This window comes from Papaver somniferum, chromosome 10 (assembly GCF_003573695.1).
Source record: "Papaver somniferum cultivar HN1 chromosome 10, ASM357369v1, whole genome shotgun sequence".
Classification (NCBI taxonomy): Eukaryota; Viridiplantae; Streptophyta; class Magnoliopsida; order Ranunculales; family Papaveraceae; genus Papaver; species Papaver somniferum.
The window spans coordinates 34,731,414-34,744,740 of NC_039367.1; the positions used below are offsets into that span (position 1 = coordinate 34,731,414).

Consider the following 13,327-nt stretch of genomic DNA (forward strand, 5'->3'; position numbering starts at 1 on the left):
TCCACTTAGATGGGTATACCACTTCCGCCTGATTGCTTCAATCTATAAGTAAGTGTTCCATCTAACTGTAAACGCACTCTGTGGTTTAGAGTCATTTGATTTTGGAAACAAAAGTCTATCAAGTACTTTTGTAAATATCTTCTATCTCTTGATTCTTTCAGAGATACGTAACAACCACGTACATATGCTGCATTTCAAGTCCTTTTGAAATTACCAAGCTAACTAAGTAGCGTAACTCTATAACGTTCATTACAAGAGAACAATTCCAGGGCTTTGTGAGAAACCTCGCGCCACAAGGCGAGTATTTGTACTTTAAGACTAATTTCTTCTTATTATGCTTTATGACAAATTAATTATGTATGTCCAATAGGCTTTACACTTGGTTGGTTAGCACTACCACACAAAATACCTGTATATTTGCCAAAGAACTAAGTTCTACCTGGATTGTGTAGGCCAAATATTCTATTTATTTGAAATTAATCTAAATAAAGCATGGTTCGATATCATTGTGCTCTACTTTTGAAGCAACTATTTATGGATTATATCACCATTGTGAACGCATGATCTTTCCATTGACTCATATGCATTCTCATAATCCATCAGGATTTCATTGTTCTCTAGAATCATTTAAAACTTCGGAGCGTCCTCCAGTTTGATTCATGGACATATTCAGAGAAAATCTTATGAGATGATTTCTGATGATATAAATAAGTTGTGCCTTACTCGCCTACTTCCTTTCTAGGTGAGGATTGATCGAACCAAGTGGTTTCTCCAACTTCCTTTATGGAGGCACGACTTCAACCTCACTTCCACTGAGTGTAGTTGCAACACCTTAGTCTATGGTGTATATCTTGTCTTTAAGATTTTTAACTTTGCAGGTAGGTTTGCAGCTGGTATGTGTGATCTCATCACTTTAGCAACATCAGTGTACATTCTGAAAATCAAATATTCTTTATCACTTCATATTTACATTTGTGGAGTACAAGAATCAATATGAGACATAGTGGGAACACACCATGACAATTCCTATCGTTCCCTTAGAAAATAGTTTTTATTATCTCCCCCTAACGACGGGAAGACTGTCTCATTAAAGTGATAACCCACAAATCTACTGGTAAGAGATCTCTCCTGCCAAAAGTTTTAAAATGCGGATTATTGTTGGGAACTCCATTTCCAACATAAATACTTAACAGTTTGAAGATCCATCATAGTATGATGTGGAGTCGTAATGGCACATATATAGTGCAACCAAAAATGCGTAAGAACACAAATGTCAGGCTTAAATTTAGTTACCAACTGGTACGCATAAAAGGTTGACTAATATTGGGTTCTACAAAAATGAAGTAAAGATGCGCGTAAAATTGCATATCCCCAAAGCAATAAAAGGTAGGTTGGTACGCATAACCCATTCCTTAGACACCATCTGTAACCTTTGATGGTAGCCTCTGTGAGACCATTGGGTATAAGATGCTCTATATTGATCTTATTAAACATGCAATATTCATCAAGTCCTTTTGATGTAAATTCTCTAGCATTAAGAAGGGTGGTTAGCCTTTGCACTTTGCATTGTGTACTTAATATGTGCTAGGAGTTTTCAAAACGCAAATTTCTTGGGAACTATAACTAGTCCAAAATGTCAAAACATTCACCAGATCCATCAGTCACTTTAATGGTCCGCATTCTACATGAATATTTTTCTGAATTTCACCTTGTTTCTTTGTAATATGGGATTTTTACCATTTGCATCTTAGGATGGTCTAGATCCTGTTTTACCGAAGACTTTGTAAAAATGAGTGATATGATTTCTTACCTAAAAGCATCATGGGAAGGGAGGTTGTGCATCTAGTAATTTAGAAAACACTTATTGAGAGATATGCCGTAACTTTGCATTCTGTCAGTCTTTTTCCCATTTTTGTTCATTCAAATAAAATGATATTTGTATGAGTTCTTTCAAAACAATCATCATGTCACAACCAAAGTTTCTTTATGGTTATACCCAAAGCCTGTATGAGTCAATATGACTCATTACTTTCTCTAAAATATATTTCCTTCCAAATATATTAGAGACTATAAAAGATGCAATCAATTACATTCTCATCATTTTGATGTTCCATATGATATCCATTTACACGGATTACTTGAGAATTTAACAAGGTGTGATTATCTCTTGGTACATCTATAGATTTTGCGACGTCTTTGTTCTATCTTGAAAAAAAATGAGCAGTGTTGCGCTCGATAAGATAGTCAATTGGCCAGGAAAAGTTCTTGTTGCATTAAAATTGATGTGAAAATTGGTTGTTACATTGATACACGTACATATTACATTGTATATACCAACACCTATGACCAGGTGCATTTCCAACTCTTTTATTTATGACGGGAGCTAGAATTACATTTTAGCTGATCCCATGTTTAATCGATACCTATACTTTGGTGTCATTACTGCTGGGGAAAAAAAATTTGTCTCATGATATATATGTCCCTTTTTGCATGCTTTATATGAGTCGGTCTAATCCTCATTACTTTGGGGTTCTTTCCAGTTTTAATTTTGCTACATTTAGCTTAATTTGAGAAATTTCTTTATCTCAACAGGCCAAGAGAATCCCATTACAAATGTCAACCACTTACTTTAGGTTGACTAGATTACGTAGATAGATCTCTTATTGTCATACTTCAATTTATACTGGTGCATTAGTATAATGGATGAAGTAGAGAAATGGAAATTTTCTAACTCATATCATCTTTTGTGAGTTCTTCCACAAAAACTGTAATACATGTGATTTTATTTGCAATTCTTTAGAAACTACCGACTCTTTAATAGTCGAGCAAGTGGAATTACATTTCTTGGAATATTCAAATTTTTGGAAGAAAATATCATGTACGCAATAATGGTGTTCAAGTACTTCTAAACCCAAAATAAATATACTTGAATCGAGTTGGTACAACCAATTGAACAAAAAAACATCATTCAACCATAGACAATATCATTTCAAGAGAACAAAATAACAATAAAACCAAAATTCTTAATGGTCGATATCAGCAATCAAATTTAAATTGACTTTTTATATAGTACGGACATATCTTAAGGAAAAAAAACAGAACTAGGCATGTTCTAAAAACCAAATAAATAAGCCCAACAAATTTTTAATATAAAGACCCTCACTAGTTATAGTTACACACCTCGGGTTTTGGTTCCCACTATATATGTATAAAACCGGAACATCCTTAGTGTCACACGTCCCAAAACCAAGCTAAAACAGGAACAGTACCGGCACACAGAAAGAAGCTGGAACAGGACAGGGCCAGTTTGTCCGGGTCGGGTTGGTACTAGTCGGGTTAGAGCGGTTCTTTTCGGGCTGGTTCGAGTCGTGTCGGTCCGGGCCCGGTTGGGTATTTTCTCACGCGGACAGACAGGGAGGATCACAAGCAGACGTTAATGGCACATGCACCGTCAAAACAATGAATGAAATGCTTAATTAGTTTCATATTCATTACCCAGTGTACAAGTACAAACATTACAAAAATTCACTCGAGGGAATCGCGCGAAAAATAAAAATTGAAACTGCAAAATATGCACAGGCATGTGAGAAAAACGTAACGGACGTCATGTCCAAATACAAACCTATGGCCCATAGGTCATCTAAAATTTCACAGAACAGTCAGGAAGCATCAACTCTAACATGTTCTAATCATGAAACCACATCATCAAAACTACACCAGTAAAAAGTAAGATGTGAACTAACATAATATAAATTAATACTTGCAAAATTAAGATGATAGCACATATCAGACAAAACCATGAACAACAAACCAGTCATTGACACACAAAACCATACAGTACACTTCATGATTTCCTAATCGTGCAATTATGAACAGAAAAAACGGAAAAGAATTTCTTACACCGATTTCCTTCTACTCGGAGAATGTCCACAGACAGAGTCACATTTTCTTCCACGGTGAACAGGAGCACACGGGATAATATTTCCATTAATTTTCTTTCACAGCCAACAAGAGATCTTGTTCCACCGCCATTTGGGATCAAATTTCCTTGAATTTTCTTCTACGGCCATTAACAGGGACCAAAAATCTAAATCCCTCAATTCCTAAATTACAAAGGACAATGATTAAGATTAGTTAATCAATATGATTCCTGATTATGATTAGTACCAAAATAATCATGAACAGTATCAAAAATAATCCCTAATTCGTAATTAAATCAATTTTCGCCATGGATTTAATTACTCAATGTATATGCCAAAATAAAAAACAGGAGAAAGAAAAGAAAAAAAAATCCAACTTATCTGATTTTGGGGATGATGATTCCATTGATCCTAACGTAATGTATTTGATTCAAACAACTTGTGTTTATCATCCATTTAGAAGGGGGAAAAAATCAATGGCTCTGCGGTATAACATCGTGCTGATAACATGTTGTAGTGGAAATGTAGGGAAGACAAAGAGGCTAGAGAGTTTTCATTCATCAGTCTCTTAAGGTTACATGGATATAATATATATAAAGGGGAAAACACTAGGTAACTAGATGGACCGCACATCCATGGTCTGTAGGCCCTGTAACAATACACCGATTTTAAAGTAAATTAATGGTGGGTTTGTTTGCAGAAGCATTTCCAGAAATTTATAATCTTATGAGATTACAAATTCTGGAATTCATATAAATCCTTTGTGTTTTAACTAAGTTAAAATTTCAAGGATTCATAGAATTTTCATATGTTAAAGTCTATGTATTGTTTGACATTACCTACATATTTTAAAGTTACGTATATATGGATTTAGAGTTAAAAAAAAATGGATCCTCAGATCTCTTGATTAGTTTCCTGACAAATTTTAAGGAGGGGTGGAAGACTCCATATGGAGGATTTGCTGGAAAACCGACAAAAACACAATTCCACCAAATCTCCTGAACCCATAAATCCTATCTTTAAAATTCTACATCCAAACCCTCCATAAATAATCTATATGTTTCACACAATATGAAATTAGAAACCATCCTGAAGAAAAACTTACTTAAAAATAAAATTATGAAAAAATTATTTTTTCAGGAAAATAGGAATTAAAATATACTGAAAATCCATAAATTTAGTTCGGTTTTAGTAGTCCGAAAAAATAAAACTAGTTTTAAAACTATAAACATACATGAGTATCTTTTTATTTTCAAGATGTTTATAAGGCCAACATGAATTGTTCAAATGTACAAATTGTAAAGAATATACAAGTATTTGATCTCAAAATCCTATGGGGGCATGCGACCCCATAGGCTCCCCTTTGTATTCGCCCGTCTCTTGCTTACTTTCCATTGTAGATTGACTTTGTCAGTCGACCTTCGCGCTTTAAATTACTGTCTCTTGCTTACTTTCCATTGTAGATTGACTTTTCAGTCGAGCTTCGCGCTTTAAATTACTGACACGAGTTCGCCCTTTGGCAAATGATCCATCTTGCTTCGTGGGTTCATCTTGCTTCGTGGGTTCATCTGAAATGTCATGACAAACATGAAGATCTACCTTAACCAAAAAAAGAAGTTGGAATTAAATAATGATCACCTCTTTGGAATTCGATAATGGTGGATTCTTCAGGGCTATTATGCTTACCCAACTGCAACTTTCCTGGACCAGCCCCTGTCACAAAAAGGCAAGGTTGTGAACCACCAATAACATACATGTCCTTATTTAATTGCTCACAGTTTGACTTTAGAGGTTTACCTGCATTACATAATAATCTTTGTTGTTCAAATTCCCACATGTGCCAATGCCATTGTTGACCAGCATCATACATTTGATGCGTTAGTGCACTGGGCAGAACGTAACTCTGTTGTTCAGCTTCGACAAGTTGTTCTTCCGGTCGTCTTTTACGTCGGTGCTTCCTCAACTTCCGTCTTTCCTTAGCAACTAGTTTAGGATAACTCTGTATGGCGGCTTGTACCTGCTGCTCGTCCGGAACGTTTTCTCTTAGGCATGTCTTCAGCTTCTGCCTTTCCTGTGGAATTAATTTAGAATCTTTCTCTGCCTCCGTTTCTGATTGCAAAGTACTGAGATGTTGCTTCATCGATTGAGCCTTTAATATCTCATTCCATAATAGGGCACTGTTGGTCATTTGATGTGGCAAGTTTAGCTGCTGTAAGGGTGTCACAATGCATGGTTGTCTGAAATCTACTACTTGGGAACCTCCGTGAACTACATATGATGGCATTAAAAACATTTAACGAAGCTACCCATTCGTAAAATACGGGAGCAGAATGATTAAACAGTATGCATTCACATTCGGCAAAAAAAAAAAAAAAAGATGATAAATGATTTACATTTTCCTTCGCTTAAGAAAAAGAATTTACCTAAAATGCTTCCTTTAGGATCTACAAGAATACATTCTCCACTTTCTTGTGCCAAATGATGGTTTCTTGTGCGAGCAAAACGTCTAAGATGAGTCAGGCGAATCCTTCCATCCAAAGGTGAGGCATTTTTTTCATCTTCAACACGATGAGGACCTCCTGACGTACCAAGTGGTTTCTTTTTCCGTTTCTCACCTGTAAATATTAAGAAGAAACCTCATACACAATAGAAATGAACATTCTGGGAACATTTTACACTTATCCATCATATCACTGAAAAATGATAAAAAAACAGAAATAAACATAGAGATGAAGCCATGACCACTAACCTGAAGGTGCATGAGTACTGAATCCATTTTGGAACTGATGAACATTTATATTGCTCACTGTCAAGAAAGCAGTTTTAAAAAAGTAAGACAAGTCATGTAGCGGAAGATCACAGACTACGCTCTCAAAAGGGCAGTTGAGCACAAACCTCTACACTGACTATTCGTAACACCAGAATAGTTATTTACAGAACCTGGTAAAGATTCAGCCGAGTCTGCAAGTATCAAGAGATGGTTTTTCATTTGGTTGGCACCATTCTCAAGGAGCCTTTGTTCAATTAGTGTTTTATCTTCCACTTCCTCTCTTCTTCCGCGTCTGACTCGTTTCCAAGGTTCATTAGCATTTTCTTGTACACCATCATATTGTTGCTGCCCAGTGACTAGCCACTGTTTGTTCTCAGAGTCCCACTGAACTTCTGAGATTAGTAACTGCTTCTGCGCCGTCAAATTTTCCATTTTGTTCCTTAGAATTCATAAAGCTCTGTTCCCTTGATATATGCCTCTCCCTCCAACGGTCATCACCCAGACTTTCTTGATCAAGGTCACGTCTAATTAACATAACATGCCTTTGAAATCTCCCCACTCTCTGCTCATTAGAATATTGTGCCTGCAGAAATGGAGAAATAATAAAAACGGGAGCTAGCATTTTTAAGGGAAGTGCAGGATGGAAGAAAACGACAATGCAGCCTATCCAATTTAATATTTCTTCTATACAAATGGACTTCACACAAATGATGGGGAAAATTGAAAGAACAAAATTTAGAAACAACACAAACTGGTTGACATGTAAATGTATTACTTGTTGAACTACCCTTTTATACAAACAAGAAGACACCAAGAAGAAGAAAAAACACGGGTTTCTTGAAATCCTTCACGCACTTCAACAGGAAAACAAAAACAAAACTTAAATTTGAGCAATTGTATTTACACCTTGCTACAGCCGACAGTGCTTTCTATTTTGAACTCATGCCTAGCTTGTCAAAAGCTATTTAGAACTCAGACTTGAGCAATTGTATTTACGCCTTAGTACAAGGCTAGTCGAAGGGCGGTGTGAGTTAGGCCTCAATATAAGGCCGGTCGTAGCAAAAACATATACAGGATCTGTTAAAAGAGTTAATTCACCATTCGACGAAGTCGCAGTGATCTGTCAAAATGCAATTCCTATGCAACCACACAATTTTCCTGATTTTGATTCATTCATCAACTAGTATTCAACTGAGTGAAGCAACCCCTCGGGCCAATTTCATACGGAGTTCTCTTGGAGTTACATAACACAACAGCTACATGCACTTCCAACAAATTTGAAAAAAACCTACACTTGATTAAACCCCCAAATACTAGAAAAATAAATCCAACTAAGGAAATTAAAAGAAGAAGGGTTTTGAGTAAAAAAACCCGAAAAAAGGGTTTATCTAAACTAAATTATACACTGATTTCTCCATTGTTAACATAAAATCAGTGAAAAACCCTAACTTTTAACTGAATTCATGAGTACATGAAAGAAAGTAAAAAACAAACAGGAAGAGCTTACATACCAGTATAAAATGTTTGGTTAAGATAAGAAATCTCGTGATTAAAGGAAAAACTCCGCCTTTCTTTTGTCTGTGGTCTCTGCTACTACTCGTACAGTTTTGAGAGGGAAAGAGAAAATGAAGAAGACGAGGGCGACGTGTCCGGCATACGATTAAATTAATACCAACTTTCTAAATGCCATATGGCCATCTTTTATCTCAAAGGTAACTATTTTTTGGTGGAAATTCCTAGAAGATCGTTGATTTATGGCCGTTGATTAAATATATGAGGGGTGAAATCTACACTAATTAATCAAAAACAAATCCGAATAAAAAAAAATCAAAAACAAATTCAGATATTGTTTTGGATATAACTTTATAGAAATTAATGTTTAGTCTCACTCTAAACGGGCTTTAGACTGTTAATCCTGTCACCCAAATCCTAGTGCTCGGACATGAGAGTTCGTAATTGTGGTAATCGAATAAGTTTTGATGGGTTTCAATAATATTTTATCATATAATAAATATACTCATTTCTATCTATAGGTCGATTAGAGCGTCCACAGTGGTGCGAGCATAACTAAAGACCAAAGACTAAAAAAAAAGATCAAATTTGGGTTTAGTCCGTCCTGTGGTGTAGCGGGTGACGAGTAAATTTGGTCGCGCGTTGATATAAAGTCCGCTTCATCGTCCAGCGTAGATAAAGATTACGCCTGGCATGGGGCGTTGATAAAGATAACGCCTGGTATGGGGCGTTGATAAAGACAACGCCTGTATGGGGCGTGAACTATAGCAACGCCTGGTGTGTGGGACGGAGATTATACGTTCGCCCGGGTTCAAAAAAAAAAAATGGGGCGTTGATAAAGACAACGCCCCAAGCAAAGTTTTCAAAACTTTTCAAATTTGGGTTCATGACTATATCAACGCCCCATTCAAATTTGGTGTCCGGCGTTGATTATACCAACGCCCCATCCAGGCGGACATTATACCAACGCCCCATGCCAGGCGTTGATTATACCAACGCCCCATTCAGGCGCACATTATACCAACGCCCCATCCAGGCGGACATTATACCAACGCCCTGCATCAGGCGTTAACTTTACGAACGCGCGGCTACAGGCGGACATTATACCAACGCCCGTCGGGTAGGCGGACATTATATAAACGCCCGACTATATTTGGATTTGGTCTTAATCGCCGACCAAATTTGGTCCGAGTTTTACTCTTTGATCAAATTTTGATCGATGGTCCGTCCCACTACGCCAGCCCACTCGACACCAAATTTGGGTTTAGTCGTCCACTGCAGTTGCTCTTAGCGTTTTTGTTATCTACTAGAAACTGGGTATTTTTGTCTTATTCTACTAAAAATTGTGTTTTTTTGTCTTATTCTATTAGAAATTGGGTTTTTGCACTAAAAATAACAAATTGTGTTCCCAATGTAAAGAATTACTATTTCCAATGCAATAAAACAAACAAATCTTATTTTCAATGTAAAAAATTGTTGTTTTAGTGAACCTTAACATGTATACGGGTATACAAGTTAACAAGACACTAAGAAAAATAGTTACTCACAAAACAAGAACAGAAATAGAGAGAGAAAGATATTTCGATCTGCAGAGAGCTCAGATCGTGAAACAAAAATTTGAAAACAAAAAATAGTGTTTTGTTTCTCCATCTGTATTAATCAACATGTACGGTTCATATTTTTTATCTTCAAAATAGTTTTCATTTTTTTAAGTTCATTTTTTGTTGCAGAGATCGCGGATTTTGGGGAAGCTTAAATTCGTGTTTATTATGTTAGATTGATTGGTTGATTTTGATACAATTTGAACTCGAGATCGTGATTCATCTCTTAAACATGTACGTTTTTAAGTTTTGATTTGATTTTTATGTTTTTTTATTTTTATTTCTTAGATCTACTCATCAATCAGAAATTAGGTTAATAACTCTGGAATTTTAGCTTAATGTTGATGAATCAGTTGTTGAATGATTTTGTGTTTATTTTTTGACGAATATAGACATATGATAAGGGTGAATGATGACTTTGATGAATCACTAATGATATGAACTATGTTGATGAATCAGTTCTTGGATCAACTTTCATTGTTGACACAAACAACTGGGATGATTTTCAGATTATGGTGTCAACTTTGGTTGTTGAGACCACAATCTGGATACAACATGTTTCCGGATGTATTCTAGTGTCACTTTTTTTGTTGTGTTTTTATTTCTTTTGTTTTTTTGTCACTTCATAATTTGTTATGGTTGTTGCGGGCCAAAGATGGTTTTCGTAGAGTTTAGATTTTGCAATCTGACTGTCTTGCATCCTGTTTCGGAATGAACTACTGTCAGTGAGATGATAGTGTGGTCAAACAAATTTTGGTTTTATGTTCCTGAAGACCTATATTGTTTGTTACGCTGTAGATGGAAGGTCCAATGTCATTAATCACGATTTATATTTGAAGTTTTTGATTCAGTACTGTAGCACGAAAATAGTTGACATGTTGAGGCTGATTCACTATAGCCTTTTCTTTGCATCTTTTTAAAATTTTATACTAGTTGGATGTTTCATTTATTTATTTATTTTGTTTTGGAATTATTATATTTTCAATGACATGCATTCTGATTTATTTTTATAAATGTTATTCTTATGTTTCTTAAGGATATTGTTATAGCAATGCTCGGTTGAACTCGCAAGCGTTGCTATCTCAAGCTTGTTTGTCTAATTTAGTTGATTAAAACTATAGTTTTGATTTCTAGTATACTTATAGATATGTCTCGGATTAGGATAAATTTGTAGTTGAGCTTTAGACTTCACGACGTTCATCGATTGAAGACGAAGATTTACTGAGGAGATTTTGAAGGAACTTCATCAACAAAAGGTATGTGGAGACTAAAACTTATCTATATATCACTCAAAATTATATTTTGTTCTATCTCCTAACGAGACTAAGTCGTATAGCTATATAGACTTTTATATTACACACATTTGATATTTCAAGCTGAGTTTATCTCAGTTATCTATTTCTCGAAATATGTGTTGGAATCTTTTTGCTTTAGCTACGTTCATCATATTCTTGACGAGTTTAGTTGGAAACAATTTATTTGTTGGAAACAATTTATTTGTTGGAAACTAAATAATAAGTTAAAAGATGATCATGTGAAAATTGCCTTGAAACATCTTACATGATTTGTGTGAGACAATAATTTGATGTCGACTCTGAAAGTTTCGTATTGATCATTCGGTCACCTGAAAATTACTTATAAGCTAATAGTTTGTGTGAGACAGCCATTGTCGTCCTCTAAGGATATTTAAATGATTGGAGTGGGAGTTTAGGAAAAAAACCTTTGGCTTGATACAACACAGTATGCATACCTAGTATACAAACTGTTTTAGTGTGATTGTGGTCCGGGAACCTTGTTTGTATATCTAGTATGCGAACGTTTTTAACTGTTAAAGTCCGGGTACCTTTTTTGCATACCAGTATGCGAACAGTTCTACCCGAGTTAGGTCTGGGATTGCTGTTTGCATAACCGTTTGCAAACGGCTGGACAAGACCAAAGTCCGGATGCTATAGTTTGCGTACCTGTTTTCAAACTTAGTGTTTAAAGTTCTAAAATCGGTTAAGCATGTTTTTCATACTCATGAACAAATACATTTATGAATTAAGGAATGCAATCTTTGCAAACCGCGGCTTAATGTTCATGAAGTGAACAATTGAACAACTCCATGTGGAACACAATTAGATTCATTTGATTATCTTTCATGACTGATTGATCATCATAGTTGATCTAGAATTTTTAGATGAATGTGGTTAAAATAAAAGTGTCCATATGGATAACTTTGGTTAACTGTTATTGAGCCAACTCAATATACACGTTTATGTACGGTAACTCATATCTAAATGAAGGTATATTTCATTTGTGTGTAACAAGCTAAGACCATCTAACGGTGGAGATATTTTTCTTTGGTTTTAAGCAGACTTAGCTTGAATCTTAAATTAGGTTTTCATCTAAAGGTGATATATTGAATGCTTTGTTACTAAGCTATCTTAGCTTTGATTGAAAGCGGACCATGATTTGAAAGACTATACAAGGGAGAACTCTAGCAACTGGAAAACCTAATCTCTACACTTTCATGTGTCCTAGTTGCGACTAGAGTCGATTCTCCTTTAACCTAGGTTTTTCCGAAACCCTATTAGGTTAATGACTTGAAGACGTCATTTGGAATTCGTGAAGCCAGACCCAAGTATTTTCCATGTAGTTGCGTGTTCTGATCTTACTTGTTTTATTGTATTGAGTACTATCTTCTCTAAGATTTTCTCGGGATTTATCTCCGATAGGTAAGATATAAAAATTAATCACAAAGTTCTTCGTCTCATTCTTTGTGATTTCAAATAACTTCTTCTATTACCATATAGTTAAGTTATTGTGAAGTGATTGATATTTCTAAGATGCTCTTCGGGAGTATAAGACCAGATTATCGATTGGTTCCTGTTCACCTTGATTTATCAAAAAACGGAACAAAAACTTCGTAGGGACTTATGTGGGAGATAGATTTATCTATCAGAATAGACTTATTTGTGGGAAACAGATTTGTTTATAAGTCTTCGACTTTGGGTCGGAGAAACTCTTAGTTTTGGGTGAGATCAGCTAAGGGAATCAAGTGCGCAGAATCTGGCGTGGTTCTAGAGGCGTAAGGAACATATGTACCTTAATCGGTGTGAGACTTGGTTAGAGATCAATTACAATCCAGTCTGAAGTTAACTTGTAGTAGGATAGTGTCTGTAGTGGATTAATACAATGTGGTGTTCAAATCTGGACTAGGTCCTAGGATTTTTCTGCATTTGCAGTTTCCTCGTTAACAGGGTGTGGTCATTATACCCCAACTTTTTCAGATATGTCAGTTTGCAGGTTCAAGATTTATTGCTTATTACAGGAAACAAACTTATATAAATGGTGGCAACTGATTTTCAATGTTGATCCTACTTAAAGGGATCAAATTTGGTCTTTGACACTATGATCTGGAAATATTATTCCTGGGTTCCACTTTTTGGGTCAACTTCCATTGTTGACACTAAAATAAATAAATGCATGGTTGTATGTGTATACATAAGTTAACATCTCCAGCCATACATACATGCAATCTT

At 35.5% G+C, this 13,327-nt stretch overlaps 1 protein-coding gene across 1 annotated transcript; it reads right to left on the reverse strand.

Annotated features, from left to right (window-relative positions):
* Positions 1 to 5,096: 5,096 nt before the first annotated feature.
* Positions 5,097 to 8,336, reverse strand: LOC113317026. The gene is made up of 7 exons (XM_026565179.1): positions 8,202 to 8,336; positions 6,816 to 7,273; positions 6,670 to 6,726; positions 6,344 to 6,535; positions 5,718 to 6,188; positions 5,559 to 5,633; positions 5,097 to 5,488 (listed from the first exon to the last, which is right to left on the reverse strand). Exons 2-7 carry the CDS (start codon positions 7,120 to 7,122, stop codon positions 5,349 to 5,351), a joined length of 1,242 nt encoding a protein of 413 aa, XP_026420964.1. The 5' UTR covers positions 7,123 to 7,273; positions 8,202 to 8,336; the 3' UTR covers positions 5,097 to 5,348.
* Between the last annotated feature and the right edge of the window lie 4,991 nt (positions 8,337 to 13,327).